Here is a 19,905-nt window from a genome sequence, read left to right on the forward strand (position 1 = left end):
CAAGAGGATATATCACACCAAGTATAGAACATAAGATGAGTGGGGAGAAGTCACCTTTTTGTTGGCGGGGGTGTGGAGAGATAGGCATGTTTTATCACATATGGTGGGAATGTCCAAAGATACAAATATTCTGGAGAGAAGTGCTACACCAAATTAGAAAGATTACGGAAATTGATATTAGTCTGGACCCTGGAACCTGCCTTTTACATAATACAGAAATAACAGTAAATAAATATAAAGAATCAGGAACATGGTATTTTCTAAATGCAGCCAAGGGATTGATTCCAAAATTTTGGCGTCAAGTAGAAGCTCCAAAAAAAAAACAAGACTGGATAGTTAGAATGGACTATATTGTAAGATTAGAGAAACGGTTTTATACCCAGGAAGATGGTATGGGGATATATCAGGCGAAATGGAAAAAATGGGAAGAGTTTAGATCAAGGGTGAATGGACGAGAAAAAGGCCTCTCTTTTTCCTGCCCCCTTATGGTGAGAGCACGATTTAGAGCCTCTTTTTCTCTTGCCAAAGAGCGGTAGCTGTAGGGTGGGGTGGGAGGTGACTTTGGATTTGCTAGTGGGGGGATTGGGAGAAATAAGGAAAATATGGGAAATTAATGTTTAAATTAGATATTGTTGTTATATGAATGTAGAGAATTTATATTGTGGATTTTAAATTTCCTAATATTTTGAAAATCAAAAATTTAAAAAAAAAAAAAAAAAAAAAAAACCCCTGTGTACATGAGACAAAGTGTTGGAGGATTTTTAGAAGACAGAGTTCTCCTTTAAAATACAAAATTGTTTACAAGGATACAGTCAGGCTGTAATGAGGAGTTCCAAGTCATCAAATGAAAAGTGAGAAGAGGCCTGCTATAAGAGGAATACACCGTAGCCATTATTAGCGCAAAGAAAACTGCAGTGTAAACTCACCTCTTCTGTCTGCCAAGCATCTCCGCAGAAGCTTCACCGCGTCCCTTCGACCTTGCTTGGCAGATTGGACAAGCCAGTCTACCGCAGCGCAGCTGTTCACTTCTTCATCCTGCTCCTCAGCAAGTTTTAAGTAGTATTTTCCTACCTGAAACAGAAAAAATAACTTCAGTGGATAAATACAGGATTCTACCAGATTTACATCATACCTTTAACTTAAAAGGAGAAGTTCACCTTTGGGAACATGTTACATGGTCTGCCTGTCAGAGGGAGGTGGGCTGCATCTGCGGTTATGGGAACAGGTTACATGTTCCACCATAAAAAAAAACAAAAAAAAATACGGGTGAACTTATCCTTTAAGCCTGCCATATACAGATCAAAAAATGCAGCCGGTTCAGCATTCTATCAAATGACTTCAGTACAACAAACTGGTCAGGTTTTTTTTAGCATTTGATCACTGTCAGCTGCTATAGCCAGCAAAAAGCGATCATTGTATTCTGGCTGCGGGGAAACCTCTCGCCGTCAGAATGACTCAGCATGAGGGATTCCCCCATCAACACTGACTGTGTTAATGGGGGAAATCAAACAATTTTCTGTCTCAACCCACTGTTGAAGGAAACAAAATTGCACATTGTATGGCCTACCTTAAGACTTTTAAGACCACATAGTACATAAAAAGATACGGTTTGTTCACAGAAGGGCAACTGTCTAAATGTTGCAAAATTTGCCTTACAGCAGAAGAAAAAAAAAAAAAAAAAAAAAAAAAAAAAACACCACGCACACTACTTTCCTGCATGCCCCCACCCTCCCAGATCAGAAGGATCAACTCCATGAAAACAGAATTTCCTTGTTTTCCAAGTTGTACTCATCACACTAGTTATTAATAGGTGCTGGAAGATCATCAGGGCCTTCACAGGATTGTTTTTGCCATTACTACCTCATTTGGTAAAGCATTCCACATCTTAACCACTCTGACTGTAAATATCTCCTCCCTAAAAAAAAAAACCCTAAAAATGTGAATCTGAACACACAGTACAGTTACCCTCATGAGAATGTATTTTATATGCCCATTAAAGATGCAATGCCAAGAATGCTGTGCATGTCTCACATGACTGACATTTTTCCAGGACAGGAACAGAAGGTCACATGTAGGGTGATAAAAAGAACTTGCTGGTTTCTTACAAGTCAAAGAAACTACTGACATGATTTAAACAAAACCCATGTGGAAAGAGTTCAGAGACATCGTGCAGACTGCGAAGAGGACACACAGGCAAAGTTACATTCAGGTTTACTCCATATCGACGTACTAAATCCTCTGCAAAGTACAATGTCCTGCATCAAGCTGAATTTCACATCACTGAAATCAAATCAATTAAAAAGTTAAATTGAATAATCGTGTATTAGGCGGTTTTCAATTGAACTTTTTAACTGTCTGGATTTCAACTGCATCAAAACAAAAAAGGTTTGTAAAGTCTTAGCTTGTTTTCTTTAGAAAGCAGCCACAAAAGTAGAAAAGTCTGTTCCCTGCCAGCATGCTGTAGAGAAGGAGCCTTGCTCTCTGCAAAAGTCTGACATGTCCTCTGCAAAGTCAGAGCTCTTCAATCAGCAAGAGCCATGAGCGTTGCAGACCTATGGGTCTGCCTCAGCAGGGGGCATGTTGTACCTTTGCAGACAGACCACTGCCACCACACAGTCCTGCTCAGCATGCTGACAGGGGAGCAGGCGTTTCTACTCAGGCTGTGGCTGTTTTCTGAAAAAGACAAATCATAAGGCTTCATTTACATTTACGGTTGGCAAACAGGGGGGGGGGGGGGCGTTAAAAATACACGATTGACTGGCATTACCGCTCTCCCTTCACCTGCAAAAATAGGAAAAATAGGGATGCACACATGCAAAGCATTACGACGTGGCAAAAAATTATCCCCCCCCCCCCCCCCCATCATCATGTTCAGCAAACAATACCACTCATCAACCTCAATCCATGCAACTGAAAGGGGCATGACACATCCCCCCTTCCCCTGTGGTGGAATAAAAGAGCCAATGAGGAGGTGACATAATGCCTCCTCACTACCTGTCAAACGCCCTGTGAAAATAGGTCCCTACTGCAGATCGCTCTTCAGAGGGTGACACCAGTGTAATAAAGCCCTAAGACTTCGAACACCTTTTATTCTGATGTACCTGAAATGTACTTAAACTATTTAAGCCAGAAGTTGATTTAGGCTGTCAGAAATTATTTCTGATTGGTTATCTGTTTAAATGCATGTATGTGCCATTTTGGAAAAAAATAAATAAATTTAAACACACACACACACACACTTGAAATATTTGTATAAATGTGTACATAGAAATGACTGGTTTACTCTACAATTACCTGGTCTGCATAGTCTTAAGTAACATTAAATTATATACATAGCCTGGGGAATAGATTATGGCTTCCAATAGACAGTTGCAAATTAATAAACGTTGGTTAACCTAATAAGTGTATTCTATTCAAATATGGGATATTAAAGTAAATTCTAAAACAAACGTTTGCCATAAATCTGCCCTGGAGCAGCATCAGGGCAAGTATTAGGCGGTTTGCAGGTAACCCTAGGAGGGGATTACAAGTTCCTAAAAAGTCAGAGTGCTCTCTATAGCTCACAGAAATGTTACAGTGCTGTAAAATCTCCATGCCACCTGTTGAATCCCTGTACATGTGTAAAGTGAGTTGGTACTCCTTTAAAGTTGAGCCACAGAATTCCTAATGTTGCGTGTGATGGCCGACAGACTTCAAGCTCATTTACACTTGCTTCGATGTTAACACACCATTTAAGAGCCTACAGCTTCAACGTGTCTTTGATGCTTCGGTGATGCTTTCTTGAAGCAGGGCAAATACCCTGTGTGTTTTCAATGGGCCAGGTAGAACCCCAGCTCAGTCGTACCCCCAGCTTATTAGTACCCTTGAACTGATCCGCAGCTCAGCAGACACCCCCGGCTCTGCTGATCCGCAGCTCAGCAGACACCCCCGGCTCTGCTGATCCGCAGCTCAGCAGACACCCCCGGCTCTGCTGATCCGCAGCTCAGCAGACACCCCCGGCTCTGCTGATCCTCTCTCTCTAGTTTCACTCACCTCCCACTAAAATTGCTCTTACGCTGCGCACCACATGTGACATTGCTGGTCTCTCCTCCTTTGGTCTGCTAATCCTCTGCCGTTCAGTCCTCTCTCTCCAGTCCCTGCTCACTTTCTGCTATAGCATTCCCATGTTGCAAACCATGTGTGCCATCTGCCAAGTTGATCTGCTCCAGTTCAGATCCCGCTCAGCTTCTTGCTGCTACACACCAGATGGGACGCCTGCACCAGACACTCCCAGAATATATACACATGAACTGGAAGTGACTGCTGATGAGTTTGCTTGTTTGTTCAGTGCATTCTGGGATCTCTCATACCTGCAATATCTCCAAAACAAAGCAAAGCTAACCCTGAATAAAAGCCCGCCAAAAGTTGCAGGTGCTGTTAGCGAGCTGTCACAGGCTTTGGAAACACTTTGAAGCACCAAGGGACATGGGGTATAATTTTTGAAATTAAGCAAAGCAAAATTCTACATGTAAACAGGACTAGAAGCTTACCATGTTAGTTAGCAACAGGTGCTTTGATTGGCATTCAGAGCGCTAAAAAACAAAAAAACAAAAACCAAAAAACGCATGTCCAATGCCACTTGGTGCTGTCAAGTAGAAGGCAAAGAAGAAATCTGATCACACTGGGATAGATGTGCTTCTAGGCCTAGCACGGTCAGTTTGAAATAGAAAAGCTGAGGGACTGGCAGGTACACCAGGCTTTACACACAAAAGGAAGCAATACCAAGAAGAACAGAATACTCCTAACATGGGTACATGGTACAACAGACAGATATCAGGAATGTGAGATGTTGGAGGTAACGTGCACTTTCAAATGAATTGAAGGATTTGGAATCCATGACTAAAAATTGGACAACCAACATATTTTGATTAGAACCCCCCCCCCCCCCCCCACAAAAAAAACCCACTCACCCATAAAAACTATTTTTTTTTAATGGATGAAATTCTTTTTATTTTAACTTGGATAATATTCTCATCCAATGTGGTCAGACTTCAAAAAACACATAACATAAGCACTGATCTGTCAAAATCTGAATTCTCATAAATAGAAGACTTAATTTATCATCTTCTACTCCCTTTACTTAGGCTGGCCATACATTATACAATCTTGAGAATTTTGCTTTAGATTTACCACAAAAAACATAATCTGAGATCAAACCTAAACAATACTTTCAATTGTATCCAATTAGGCAGGCCCTTACACTACATAGTTGAAGGTAAATCTAAAGGAAATTGGGCAGAAATTGTAGGAAAAGTGTATAATGTATGGCCAGCCTTAGACTAAATTCCTCAGTGTAATCACCAACATGAAGCCAGCTGTATCTTAATGAGCAATAAGCCGTACCATAGACTTGTAAAAAATAAATGAAATAATTTGCATGAGGGTAATTAAGCTGATGTCTTCAGTGAATTGAGAAAAAAAAAAAATTTAAAATCATAAATAAAAGCAAATAAGACATTGTAATGAAAATTCCACATGAATTCTGCTTTTGTGAACTGCGCTTATTGTACAGAAGGTGGTATACGTATAAAGACCTTGCGTGAATAGTCTCTCGAGAGGTAATGGGGGGGCAAAATTGTTTATTTAACCCCTTACCACCAACCCCGGAATCCCTTTAAACAGTTCAGAATGCCTGGGGGCAGGACGTATTGGCAATCAAGTGATCCTGGTCACAGAAGTCACATGATCACAAGCCAGTCCTGCTGGCTACCAATCTTTAGATGGGACCGAAAACCGTCTGACAGCTTTGTCATTGTGCCAAGACAGCGCAGGGAGTGCACTCAGCACATAGACACTGTCCACCCAGAGACATGCATGTCTGCTATGTGGGCATTAAAACCAAAACACGTATGTGTTGTGCGAGCGTAAATGAAGGTAAAGCAGTAACAAACCGTCGGAGCTTTTTAGTTTAACACACTGAGCACAATAAAATAAATAGTAAACTTTTTGTTAAACCAGCGAGTTGAGCAAAAAAGAGCTTGCAGATTCCAGCATTCACACATGCAAGGATCTCCCACACAGAGCTATAGTATCCTGACAGCGGGGACTCTCCCCCCTCCATCACAATATACTAATCATTGCTGCAGCCATTGATTGCAAAAGCTGATCAAATGAAGTTTTTTCAGCAGGACTGTTCATTAGAAGCAGATCTGACGATCGGCTTCTGTTGAACAGAGGTCTGTACACATTGATTGAAAATTTTATATCTGTATACCCCGCTTTACCCCTACTGCTGCTCCCTCGGTGCCGCTTCCCTGAACTTCTGGTCTTCACAGGAAAGAGTTCGAAGACAGTGCAGTCTCCAGTCAGCCTGTTAGCTTAGGGAAGGGAGTGCATTACTATCCTAGGATATGAGGCTGTGTGTTTATTGATGCACAGTGTAGGAAGACAACTGTAGTCCCGCCATAGGAGCCACCCTGAAACAGGAAACTTGGGTAAGGGATCATGGCACCAGTTTAAACTGAAACACAGGCAAGGGTTAAGAAATAAAGCATCTGCATACTCAGTAAGTGAATAAATCTGCTTCTGAAAAGGATTAGAATATCAATTTAAGGCTCTCTTTCTATACATGGTGTTTGTTTTACAGTTAATTCCCTCAGCAGTGTGTATAAGATGACTCAGAATATGTAAGCTACACAGAGCACACACCAACACTGCCAGGAATTGCCCAATGATTACTAGAATTCTTCCTTTGTTCATCAGCTCCCCGTTTATGAAACCGTATCTGTACCAGTCACACCGGGCCGCACACAGTGGAGCTACACTGAGGTCACAAAAGAATAAGAAATCTTCCAATTTTATAGCAGTCTTCCTGAGCAAGTGCTGTGCCTTTACGACATCCAGTGTACCCTTTCCCCCAATAATGCAGGTCACATCCAGGGTTAGGATTCTAAACAGAGCGCTGTATTTGGATCTGATTTCTTTCAGTACAAGTGATGCCAATGAGAGTGTTTGGTGCCAACGTAGGATATGTCACACATATAAGGCGGAATGCGCTGAGTCTATCTTGGCGTGTCATTGCCAGAACCGTGTTTACAGCTGATCATTCCAACAGCCTTGTGACCGAATATGCTTCTGTTACTTATCAAAGTGCATGCGTTCAGCTGACGAGAAAAACATCAAAATGTTTGCATCAATGGGTACAGTGTTCACAAGAAAGCATGAAAATACATTTTACAATAATATTTCATTGCAACTGAATGCTATGTGAGCGCGAAAGAGAGAGCGTGCAAAAGAGCGAACGCGCGCGAGAGAAAAAAATAAAAATAAATAAAAAAACAGAGAGAAAAGCAAGAAAGGGAAAGAAAGAAAGAAAAAGAGAAAGCTCACCAGTCCCTCAATCCTGCCGTTTCACTGGCCGTCCTCTCTCCCTGGCACCTTCAGTATGGGCACCCGGCTGTGACAGCTTGCAGCTTCACAGCCGCGTGCCCACCACTGCGCATGCACGAGTAGGGCTGCATTTTGTGAAAGGTCTTGTAGTCTTCTGGCACATGTCTCAGAAGAGTAAGGGGAGGAAGGCGGGAAGACAACTTACACTTCCGATCGCAGTAGGAGTGGGTACCTGTCAAGTGGGGTATCCGCTCCTCCCCACCCCCCAAGATGCCAATCCCTAAAACACCAAAAAGAGCCATAAAAAAGGAGAATTTCCCCCTTTGGGGGGTGCGCACACACACACACACACACACACACACACACATCAGAGTATAGCACCAAGTCAGTTAAACTCCTGGGATATTGATCTGGTCAGTTAAGTAGCAGAGGGGGTTGTTAATCAGTTTCAGCAGCTTTGGTGTTAAACTAAAACAGGAATGGTTTTATAGGTGGAGGCCACTGACATGTTTATCCCTACTCAACTTTCCTGACTGCTTTTCACTAGTTTTGCATTTGGCCAGGGTCAGTGTCACTACTGGCAGCATGAGGAGATACCTGGACCCTACAGAGGTTGAGAGGGAGAGAGAGGCAGGCAAGTACCATTCTCTCAGCAACCACCAAACCCAGACATGTCCATCGGATTGCCAGACAGGTGCAGGATTCCTCACTCCAGAGAACACATTCACTGCTCTAGAGTCCAGTGGTGGCATGCTTTACACCTCTGCATCCGACACTTTGCATTGCACTTGATGTAAGGCTTGGATGCAGCTGCTCAGCCATGGAAACCCATTCCATGAAGCGCTCTATACACTGTTGTGCTAATCTGAAGGCCACATGAAGCTTGGAGGCCTTTAGCTATTGACTCTGCAGACAGTTGGCAACTTCTGCGCACTGTGCGCTTCAGCATGTGCTGACCCTGCTCTGAATTTTACATGGCCTACCACTTTGTGGCTGAGTTGCTGTTGTTCCCAGTTGCTTCCACTTTGTTATAATACCACTAACAGTTGACCGTGGAAAATTTAGTAGCAAGGAAATTTCACGGATGGACTTATTGCTCAGGTGACAACCTATCACGGTACCACGCTTGAATTCACTGAGCTCCTGAGAGTGACCCATTCTTTCACAAAATGTTTGTAGAAGCAGTCTGCATGCCTAGGTGCTTGATTTTGCAATTAAAATGGAAAGTAAACAGAAGAGAAATCCAAATTAAATCAATATTTGGTGTGACCACCCTTTCCCTTCAAACCAACATCAATTCTTCTAGGTAGAATTACACACAGTTTAAAAGAATTTAGCAGGAAGGTTGTTCCAAAATTCTTGGAGAACCAACTAACTTCCGCTCGGATATGCACATGGGAGCGGGTACCTGTCAAAATCAGGTATCCACCCCCCCCCCCCTCCGAAAAAGATAGCCAAATGTGAAAGAGGAGGTGGGGGCGCGTCTTAAAAACAGAACTTTCCCTTTTGGGTGGAGTTACACTTTAACAACATTGGCTGTATGTTTGGGGTTGTTGTCATGGTGCGGAATAAATTTGGGACCAATCACACATCTCCCTGATGGTATGGCATGATGGATATGTTTCTGCCTGTATTTCTCAGCATTGAGGACACCATTGATCCTGACCAATTCTCCAACTCGATTTATAGAAATGCAGCCCCAAACTTGCAAGGAACCTCCACCCTGCTTCACTGTTGCCTACAGACCCTCATTGTACCGCTCTCCAGGCCTTTGGCAAATAAACTGCCTCGTGCTATAGCCAAATATTTCAAATTTTTACGAATCAGTTCAGGAGGACCTGCTGCCATTTTTCTGCATCCTAGTTCCTAGGTTTTCTTGCATAGTTGAGTCCCTTAGCCTTGATGCCATGTCCTATGCATGGTGGGGTATGCCATACTGTGCTACGATATGGCAGAAGATCTCCAATGCTGCGATGTCACCAATCAACTGGTCTTTGACTTGTCTTCCATCTGGATTAAGTCTCTTCAGCCACTTGAATAGCTGGGCCGCGATGACTTGCACAGGAGTCACATCACTGTGGCACAGATCAGGAGCTTTGAATGTATACGGAGCTGCACATGAACAGTTCAGTTTACATTTCAGATAACAAAAAGCAAGAGGAAGCTCTCTCTCTCAAAAATAATATGCATGCATACCTCTCTTTCTATGGTCCTTTACGCAGTCTAGTGACATCACAGGTCCTCTTGTGTCTTCATTGGAGGGCAGGTCCTGAGGAATGCAGCATTTCCCCCGAGAACATATGGCAGCTTGATGATACACTCACAGAAGGCAGGTGCTTAACACTCTGGGCTCACAGGAAAGGAGCTAAATGATTCCAGGCAGGGCTTGACAAATGTGCTTTGAATCTAGAAGCTAGCTAAAGTTAGGAGCCAGTTTTTTTTTGTAGTGTAGCATGGGTTGTCAGACTTCGCACAATGTGATTTGCCATGAGACAATCACTGCAAAACCGCACCAAGTTTTAGGCGCCATTGAAAATATTAACATCTGAACCTGTACTCTGATCAGTGATTCTGCTGCGATCCCAAAACACCCAGGTGTTAATGGAGCCACCCTGGTTCACACATATGGAAATCCGTTAGTTTCAAAACTAATCCAGAATCGCATAACAGGCTAGATATTTTGTGTTCCTGTACAGGGGATTCACACAGATCTACAGGCATTGCGTTTTGAACGCCATTATGAAAAGGATCTTGTGCAAGTCTGTAGCAGTGCATTACAGACTTGCAAGTGATAATATTATTATTATACAGGATTTATATAGCACCAACGGTTTGCTTAGCGCTTTACATTATAGTGGGAGACAATACAGTAACAATACAGTTCAATACAAGAGGGATATGAGGGCCCTGCTCCTTGGAGCTTACAATCTAGGAGGAGGGGTGAATGGTACAATAGGTAATAACTGTGGGGGATGGAGTGGTTGGAAGAGTAAAAAATTCCAGTATTAGCAGAGGGCGGGATAGGCTTCCCTGAAGAGACAGATTTTCAGTGATCGCCGAAAAGTAAGTAGAGTAGGCGATAGTCTGAAAGATTGGGGTAGGGAGTTCCAGAGGATGGGTGATGCCCTGGAGAAGTCTTGGAGACGAGCATGGGAGGAGGAGATAAGGGAGCTAGAAAGTAGGAGGTCTTGCGAGGAGCGGAGTGTACAGTTTGGGTGATATTTAGAGACAAGATCTGTTCTGTCAATTGGGGCAGTGTTGTGGATGGCTTTATATAGTGTTTTGAATTTTATCCGTTGGGCAACTGGGAGCCAGTGGAGGGATTGGCAGAGAGGGGTGGCAGATACAGAACGGTTAGTAAGGTGGATGAGTCTGGCAGCAGCATTCATGATAGACTGGAGTGGGGATAGCCTGCGATGAGGTAGGCCAATGAGGAGGGAGTTACAATAGTCGAGGCGAGATATGACAAGGGAGTGAATAAGTTGCTTAGTGGTTTCCGAGGTTAGCAAAATGGAGATAATGTGTATTGCTATTGACAGGCATTTGCACACTGAAATCTACGGGGACACGATTTGCCATTCAAGTCTATGGGGGGGGGGGGGGGGGGCAGTGTAAACCCAGGTGCAACCTGGTGCCTGGGATTTGTGAAGCTAGCATTCCAGGCATCATTCAGCATGAAAAAGCAGCACCATCTAGTGCTGGAAGGGATTTACTGCAAGGAAGAGCACTGGAGATATGTTGAGTAATTTTGTGAGCGCAAATGATGATTGATCCTGCCAGGAATGTTGTGAGCTTACAACAGGGGTGTCCAAACTTTTTTCAAAGAGGGCCAGATTGGATGAAGTGAACATGGTGGAGGGCCGAACATTTTTCCGAACATTCTTTGAACCATTACAATTAAATGCAAATAAATTATTTTATGCCAAGTTAATTGCAAACTACATACTTTTCATTTCATAACATTAAGATCAACTGACAGCTGAGTTTTCACAATGTATTGGAAAAAAAAAAAAAAAAAAAAAAAAAAAAAAAAAAAAAAAAAAAAAAAAAAAAAAAAAAACTTACCTGCACTAATGTGAAGGGTGAAAAAAAAGGTAGCTGGAGCTGAAGTCTCTACTCGGCAGCCGGGAGGGGAAGAGAAGCACACTTCACGCTGGAAGCCCGGCCCTGACGTCACCGCCCTCTGTTGCTCCCAGCGCGGCGCAGTCACGCATGCGCACTGCTCTCAAGCAGAAGACGGTCTGCCACAGAAGGGAGGGCCGTGCGACAGCCGCATTTACACAGACCAGGGAGAACGCGCCGCAGTCAGGCATGCGCACTGCCCTCTGCTCTCAAGCAGAATACTGTCTGCCATAGAAGGAAGGGTCGTGGGAGGGCCACATTACACAGAGCAGGGAGGGATGTTGGAGGGCCGTATTAAACTGACCCCTGGGCCGTAAATGGCCCGCGGGCCGGACTTTGGACATGCCTGGCTTACAACTTCATCTACACCCTGCTCACTGCAAATATCATAAGGGTCAGTTCACAGGGAAAAATTCTGTTATGGATTGGGGGATAGTGATCTCTTACTAAAAACGCAGAATAAAAAAAAAAAAAAAAAAAAAAAAAAAAAAAAAAAAAAAAAAAAAACACACAACACACACAAAAAAAAAAAAAAACCTGCTGACAGGCATATTCTCTTCTACCTGCTCTGTCAGCACTTGTACACACTGAGCTGCACACACGCAGCATATATTTATGCCTCAGCTCTGTGACAATTTGATGTTCGTGAGCATGCATGTCATTGCAGGAGCATTATGTGTCAGCCCCCCCCCCCCCCCGCCCCCAGCATAAATTTCCCCTGCTCCCAGTACAAATCCATCCCCTTGCTGAGATCCCCCCTCTCGGCAGAAATCTTCTCCCTCTCAGTTTATATCCCCTCACTGAAATTCCACTCCACGAAAAAACACTCAAACAAAACATCACCCCCCCCTCCTAGCACGAATCCTCTAAACCCCCCCCAATATTACAGTGCCTAAGGCAGGTGCCCCTCCTGCCCACCCCTTGTCCCAGCCCTGTATGCAGCCCCGCCAACCAAGAGGAGGAAGAGCTAAAACCTGAAAGGAAGACCAGGAAAAGATGACTGGTTGGAGTGCTGGTAATGCAGAACTGGAGAGGATCACTAGCCAGTTAAGTCTGCAAAAATGTGTTAATTCACTGCACATTCTAGCACATTATGGCTCCTGGATTCCAATCTCATTTTTTTTTTTTGCAGAGGTTTAATTCTACTTTAAGTGACAACATTGCTCCTCCATAGATAAAGTACAGTAAGTGAGCTGTCATCCTAGGACAGGAAGTGTGTTATTGGCAGCATGACAGGTAACAGAAAAGTCTGATAAAACAAAATGAATGCAGCCACCACATCCAAGAACTGCCAAGCTCTAATATATGAAATTTTTGTACATGGGTTTAGATATACAAGGACACACACTAAAGTAGACGGGACAATTCTCCTCTGGTCAGTATAGAGTTACAGTCCAGAGCCATCAGCACACACTGGTACTTGTAGGTTGTGTGGAGGTGTGTGAAACTGAGCAATGGTTTATTTGGTGAATCATCCTGGCTGGCTGCTTCATGTACAGAGAATTCCAGAGAAACAGAAACAAATGTCCTAACTAATACAGCAACTGATTACCTCGCTCTGGGCCTTGGGATCCCCGGCTCTGGCTTTTTCCAGCAGCTCCTGCAGGTTGGAATCCAGATCCTCATTCATGGTTTCTGCAACAAGAAGGGCACATTTCAGAGATCAGTTCAGAGCAAACCTTCCACAAACAGCACACTGGTCAAAAGCTGTCACTACACTGGTTGTTAGCGAGACCACACATCCTGAAACATGATGTACCTCAATGCAGACTTCCTGCAGGTTATAGCCATCTGTTAAAAAAAAAAAAAAACACACCACACCCCACACCAGATCAAATTTGCTGTTGCGCAACATCTTGTATGAAACACCATCAGCAAAATTATTTAAAAAAGGAAGGTCTTAAAAGTGGTTGAAAGGCTCAAGATTTTTTACCTTCATGCATTCGTCACCTTGGCTCACTGACTGTGACCTGTCAGTCACAGCCAGTGAGCCAATGTGGAGAAAGCGGGGGGAGGCAGGGCCAAGCCACATCTGTGTGTGACTGGACAAAGCACCGACTCAGGAGCAAGCCTGCTTTGGTGCCCCCATAGCAAGCTGCTTGATCTGGGGGCAGATGGCAGGAGGGAGGGGGCAGGAGCACCGACAGGGGACCTGAAAAGAGGAGGAGGATCGGGCTGCTCTGTTCAAAACCATTACACAGAGCAGGTATAGTATTTTTGTAAATATATATATATATATATATATATATATATATATATATTACTGTAATGCTCGTAATATTTTTATCTTCCATGATCATCTCCTAGCAGGGGCCATAATGCATAACATTTCTTAAAAAAAAAAAAATATTTGTATTATGGTCACTAGATGACAGTAACGGTCATAGAGGATAGGCATACTGAAAACAATATGGCGGTTATTCGCGGTGCCTGAGATAACGTTTAAGAGATCCTCATACAAAAAAAAAAAAATAGATTTTTATATATATACAGTTGCAAGAAAAAGTATGTGAACCCCTTGGGATTTCCTGGAGTTTTTCATGAATTGGGCATAAAATGTGCTCTGAACGTCATCTAAGTCACAACAATAGAAGAACACAGTCTGCTGAACATAATACTACACAAATATTAGATGTTGCCATGGTTTAATTGCACATAACATGTAAACATTCACAGTGCAGGGAGGAAAAAGTATGTGAGGCCCTAGCTTAATGACTTTTCCCAGAGCTAATTGGAGCCAGGAGTGAGCCAACCTTGACTCCAATCAGTGTGATGATATTGGATGTGTTGCTGACAGCTGTCCTGCCCTTAAAAACCACACACCTGTTTTAGGTTTACTGGTTTCAAGAAGCACTGTCTGATGTGAACCATGCCTCGCAGAAAAGAGCTCTCAGAAGACCTACGATCAAGAATTGTTGACTTGCATGAAGCTGGAAAGGGTTACAAAAGTATCTCCAAAAGCCTTGATGTTCATGTGTCCACGGTAAGACAGACTGTCTACAAATGGAGACAGTTTAGCACTGTTGCTACTCTCCCTAGGCGTGGTTGTCCTGTAAAAATGACTGCAAGAGCACAGCGCAGAATGCTGCATGAGGTAAAGAAGAATCCCAGAGTGTCAGCTAAAGACCTACAGAAATCTCTGGCACATGCTAACATTTTTGTTGACACATCTACAATAAGGAAAACATTAAACAAGAATGGAGTACATGGGAGGACACCACGGAGGAAGCCATTGCTGTCCAAAAAGAATATTGCAGCACGCTTGAAGTTTGCAAAAGAGCACCTGGATGTTCCACAGCACTACTGGCAAAATATACTGTGGACAGATGAAACCAAGATCGAGTTGTTTGGGAAGAACACACAACACTATGTGTGGAGAAAAAAAAAGGCACAGCACACCAACATCAAAACCTCATCCCCACTGTAAAACATGGCGGAGGGAGCATCATGGTTTGGAGCTGCCTCAGGGCCTGGACGAATTGTTGTCATTGTTGGGAAAATGAATTCCAGAGGTTATCAAGACATTTTGCAGGAAAACGTACGACCATCTGTCCGGCAACTGAAGCTCCGCAGAGGATGGGTGATGCAACAGGACAATGACCCAAAGCATACAAGTAATTCAACAAAACAATGGCTGCAACAGCGCAGAATACACCTTCTAGAGTGGCCCAGTCAGAGTCCTGACCTCAACCCGATTGAAATGCTGTGGCATGACCTTAAGAGAGCGATTCACACCAGACATCCCAAGAATATTGCTACACTGAAACAGTTTTGTGAAGAGGAGTGGTCCAAAATTACTCCAGATCGTTGTGCAGGTCTGATCTGCAACTACAGGAAACGTTTGGTTGAGGTTATTGCTGCCAAAGGAGGGTCAACCAGTTATTAAGTCCAAAGGTTCACATACTTTTTCCTCCCTGCACTGTGAATGTTTACATGTTATGTGCAATTAAACCATGGCAACATCTAATGTTTGTGTAGTATTATGTTCAGCAGACTGTGTTCTTCTATTGTGACTTAGATGACGGTCAGAGCACATTTTATGCCCAATTCATGCAAAACTCCACGTAACTCCAAGGGGTTCACATACTTTTTCTTGCAACTGTATATATCTATCCCCCTTAGAGTAAGTAATCAGCAATTATTTTACTGGGCTCAGCACAGTGGCTAAGAGGTTGGCACTTCTGCCTAGCAGCTGTAGTGGCATTGGTTCAAACCCAAACCATGGTACCACCTAGGGGGGAGATAGCATGTTCTCCCTGCATGGGCTTCCTCCAGGTACTCTGGTTTCCTCCCACAGCAAAGACATGCTGGTAGGTTAATTGGCTCCTGTCTAAATTGACCCTAGTATGTGTATGAATGTGAGTTAGGGACCTTAGATTGTAAATTCTTTGAGGATTAGGGCAGGGACTGATGTGAATGTACAATATATGTAAAGCACTGTGTAAATTGACAAGTACCTGTAAATAATTCTCAAGATCACATTTTTTTCTTGCTAGCTCCTCCTTATGGTTATTGCATTTCATATACTGTAGCAAAGGCAAGTCACTAGAGTGTCAGTCAATGCAATCCCTAAACAAATGTTGAGGTATATCAGAGATTTCGGTTTGCATTCAGCAGAAAAGACTTGTGAGAAGGAGCAATAAAGCACAAACTACTTTTTAGTACTACAAGAGCAGGAAGCACAACCTGCATATGTAATATGCAAATATGGCTGGGCCCTTGTACAATTACATACTATACATTAAAAAAGGAATATGTACATCAGGTTGATCTCTTCTACATGTTTATTTTGGATTTTGTTCCAAACTGTTCCTGCCCTCCATGTAAGATTTGGGTGTCTTAGGCACCTGTTAAATCTAGCACCTTACTCTATAAAAAGAAATCATTAGGGAGAATAGGAACCAGATTGCCTCCTCCCTGGAAGGTTCGTGTATGGCTTGCCATCTGCTGGCTTGACATGGTAAATATGAAATATTCACACGCAAAATGTAAGATTTTGATCAAAAACAAAAAAATGTTTTTGGTAACGAACAACTTGGTAATATATATTTCAAATTTTTATTTAGGTGTTCATTTTTTCTCCCTGTAAAAAAACAAAACAAAAAAAAAAAACAAAAAACACAGGCACATCGCTGCTGTTAGTAAACACAGGGCTCTATACGGTCATTCACTAAGCAGATCCCGGCCATAAATCATTGGTTGGGACCTGCAGCGAATCTGCACACCCTATCTGGAAGTGCCGGACCACGTACATATACATGATCTGGTGCAGAAAGGCCAACCTGCGGCAGTAAATGTACATGCGACGGTGGACATTGGGTAACGCAGTGCGCCGGAGCAAGTTGCCATACATTGTGGTGCACTGTAAAGCAAGCACTTGGTTAGCAAGATGTGTTGAGGTGACATTTAAAATGAAGGTCAGTGCAGGGCGCCTAAAAACAGGAAACCCCCTCCCCCAAAATAAAAAAAAAAAAAAAAAAAAAAAAAAAAAAAAAAAAAAAAAACACACCCCACATTGCTTTGTGTGATGCTTACATTCATGTAGCGCACACAGATGTGCACTGAACAGTACAGTGTCTTAGTTGTTAGCACTTCTGCCCTAAGGTCATTAGAATGGACATGTAAAGTGCTGCATAAATTGTCACCACTATATAAATACCTGTAATAAATAGGTGCTCAGAACTAAAAAAGTTAATCTGTGCCCCCCCCCCCCCCCCACCTTAACAGATGTTCGATCGACTTCGGTCAAAAGGTCTTCCTGGAAGGAATAAAAAAAAAAAAAAAAAAAAAAAAAAAAAAAAAAAGGGCGCTGATCAGTGTATTGCGACAGTGTTGGGTCCCATGGCAGGATGAACAGCCGATCAGAAGTTAGAATGTGTCCACAATGCCAGATGAAATCTAAAATGTTCCTGCTTTGCTGCAGAGAATGTCTCAGGCTTACAGTCACACACATTTCAATCAGCTCTCCAGGACGTTTTTTTTTTTTTTAAATTTCTCTACTACAGGAACTGGAGACCAAACAGGAAAAAAAAAAAATGACATCTCTTGCAGACAAACAACATCTCATAAAAAGTCTATTGCTGTCAGAACACTGTATACTCACCTCCCCGGATTCATAACATTCCTATCAGGACAGCAGTTCTACTCCTGTGAGTACACACCCCAGACAACTCCAGCTTTACAACTTCAAAAGGAAACTTTTTATTTTATGCCTACACCCTGATCTATAAAAGGTTTATTATAGTGCGTCAATATCCACTGCAATGAAAGCAGAGCAGACACCTCCAAGCCTGCCCCAGTACTAGGGCTCTACACAAGCTCAGCTGCACGAGTCTGACAGCAGCTTAGTGGCCTTGCAGAACTGAGGGCTTGAGATTAGTTCCTGGTCAAGTCATAAACTGCATGCAGTTTGTATGGGTTTTCTCCAGGTGCTTCAAGTTCCTTCCGTAATACAAAAAAGAGTGATGAGTTTAGAGCCCGGGTGTCCCACTTGCAACACTTTGGAGTTTGTTTTTGTCAGGGACCCAGCAGTCAGTAGTGGAAAATGGATTTGTAAAAAAGGGCATTTCATCCTTTTGATACAAGAGTCATTTTTAGGTTTTTTTTTTTTTCTTTTAAATGCATGTCAAAAATGCACATATTAGTGTGTGTGTGTACCTGTAATGTTTATAGTACAAAATCCACTTTGTGTCAAACATTATCGATCTTTTCCCTATCACAATGTTTGACCCTCCCACCTGACCTTAACACTTTCATTTACTTGTGATGTTGTTCTATCTGGCTTCTTCCCTCTTGTCCTCCTCATACTCTTGTTCATTACACTCCAACCACTTCTAAAATATCTTTTAGCTCTTCTGAAGTCGTGCTATTTTCCCAGGATTTTTTTAATTTTTCAATTTTATCCTCACCCATGTGGTATAGTTCTTCCATCCTATATATCAGTGGTTCTCAACCTGTGGGTCGCGACCCCTTAGGGGGTCAAACGACCCTTTCACAGGGGTCCCCTAAGACCATCAGAAAACACATATTTCCGATGTGTAAAGAGCAGCTACTGTGTAGAAAGCAGCTACTGTGTTGAAAGCAGCTACTGTGTTGAAAGCAGCCGTATTGGAGGTAAAACGACAGTCATGAATTATAATTTCTGGGTAAATAATTTTATGGTTGGGGGTCACCACAACATGAGGAACTGTATTAAAGGGTCACGGCGTTAGGAAGGTTGAGAACCACTGCTATATATGCTTGACTACTTATCCAGTCTTTTATTTTTGGGGGCTCTATTGCTTGACAGGATTTGGGAACGAGACTTTTGGCCGTGGATAGGGGATGTCGAGCATAAAGTGGCAGCATATGCAGATGATATGCTGTTTTAGATTACAAACCCTAGATTAACATTACCAAATTTAATGAGAATACTAAAAGACCACCGAGCTATCAAACCTTAAAATTAATCTCTCGAAATGCGAGATATTAAATATTAACGTCCCAAAAAGGAAGATAAAGAACAAATCTTGCAAAAAATCATTCCCTTTTACATGGAGGGAAAAAGAATTAAAGTGCATGGGAATAAAAAAAAAATGAAGAAATCGCTCATGAAAGAAAAACACCCCACACATCTATCAGGTAAACTATATCTGATTAAATAAATGAGATAAAAGGATGACATGAGGAGAATCTCAAAACGGGAACATTATCCTGGATAGGCTGGATAAATATTATAAAAAAGGATAATCATAGTACCAAAGTATAAATTCAATATGTTCCCAATATACCTACCAGGGTCTCTCTTAAAAAAGGGAGGAAAGAAAAAAAAAAAAAAAAAAAAAAAAAAAGGACAGAAAGGAAGGAAAGAAAGGATACTCAGATATGTATGGGTTAATAAAAAAAAAAAAAACAAGAGTTAAACATGTAGTAACAAAGGAAAAAAAGGGGACTAAATATGCTGGATTTAAAGAGATACTATAACTCAATGTTAATATCACAGATTAGATATAGAATAATTCATGGGGCAGAAGCTAGGTAAAAAGGAATTAGTAGGAGAGTACACTCAGCAAGGCACCACTAGATAGGATTATTTGGATACCACAAATTTTGTACACTGGATGAAGACACAAGCACTTTGACACGGATGCACAAGCAGATGGATTGGAAGTTTAAGTCACTGTCAATTTCATTGGTGGGAACAAAGTTTTTCCCACCCGGGAATGATAATATTTCAGGAAAATGGATAAAGGATAGAAATGCACATCTAAAAAAGACATTGTAGATAAGGGGGTAATATGTTCTTTACACAATTTAAAAAAATAAGGAAATATTTTCTACACTGGATGAATGGCGGTATTACCAATTAAGACATTTTGCTGCAATGCTCCCACAGCCACTAAGGACTGAGGAAGATATGTATCCTTTAAAGCAAAT

At 42.3% G+C, this 19,905-nt stretch overlaps 1 protein-coding gene across 1 annotated transcript in view; it reads right to left on the reverse strand.

Moving 5' to 3' along the window:
* Positions 1-926: 926 nt before the first annotated feature.
* Positions 927-19,905, reverse strand: part of LOC149462066 (wolframin-like) — a gene marked incomplete at its 3' end in the record, with an annotated part of 34,551 nt that continues 15,572 nt past the window's right edge. Inside the window, exons 3-4 of the mRNA XM_089677489.1 lie at positions 13,043-13,125; positions 927-1,071 (exon numbers count right to left, since the gene is read on the reverse strand). Of these exons, the coding sequence (XP_089533615.1) occupies positions 927-1,071; positions 13,043-13,125 (228 nt within the window). The remainder of the gene's footprint in view (positions 1,072-13,042; positions 13,126-19,905) is intronic.

This window comes from Staurois parvus, unplaced genomic scaffold, assembly GCF_062004578.1.
Source record: "Staurois parvus isolate SC_StPar_1 unplaced genomic scaffold, SC_StPar_1.0 ptg000186l, whole genome shotgun sequence".
Lineage (NCBI taxonomy): Eukaryota > Metazoa > Chordata > Amphibia > Anura > Ranidae > Staurois > Staurois parvus.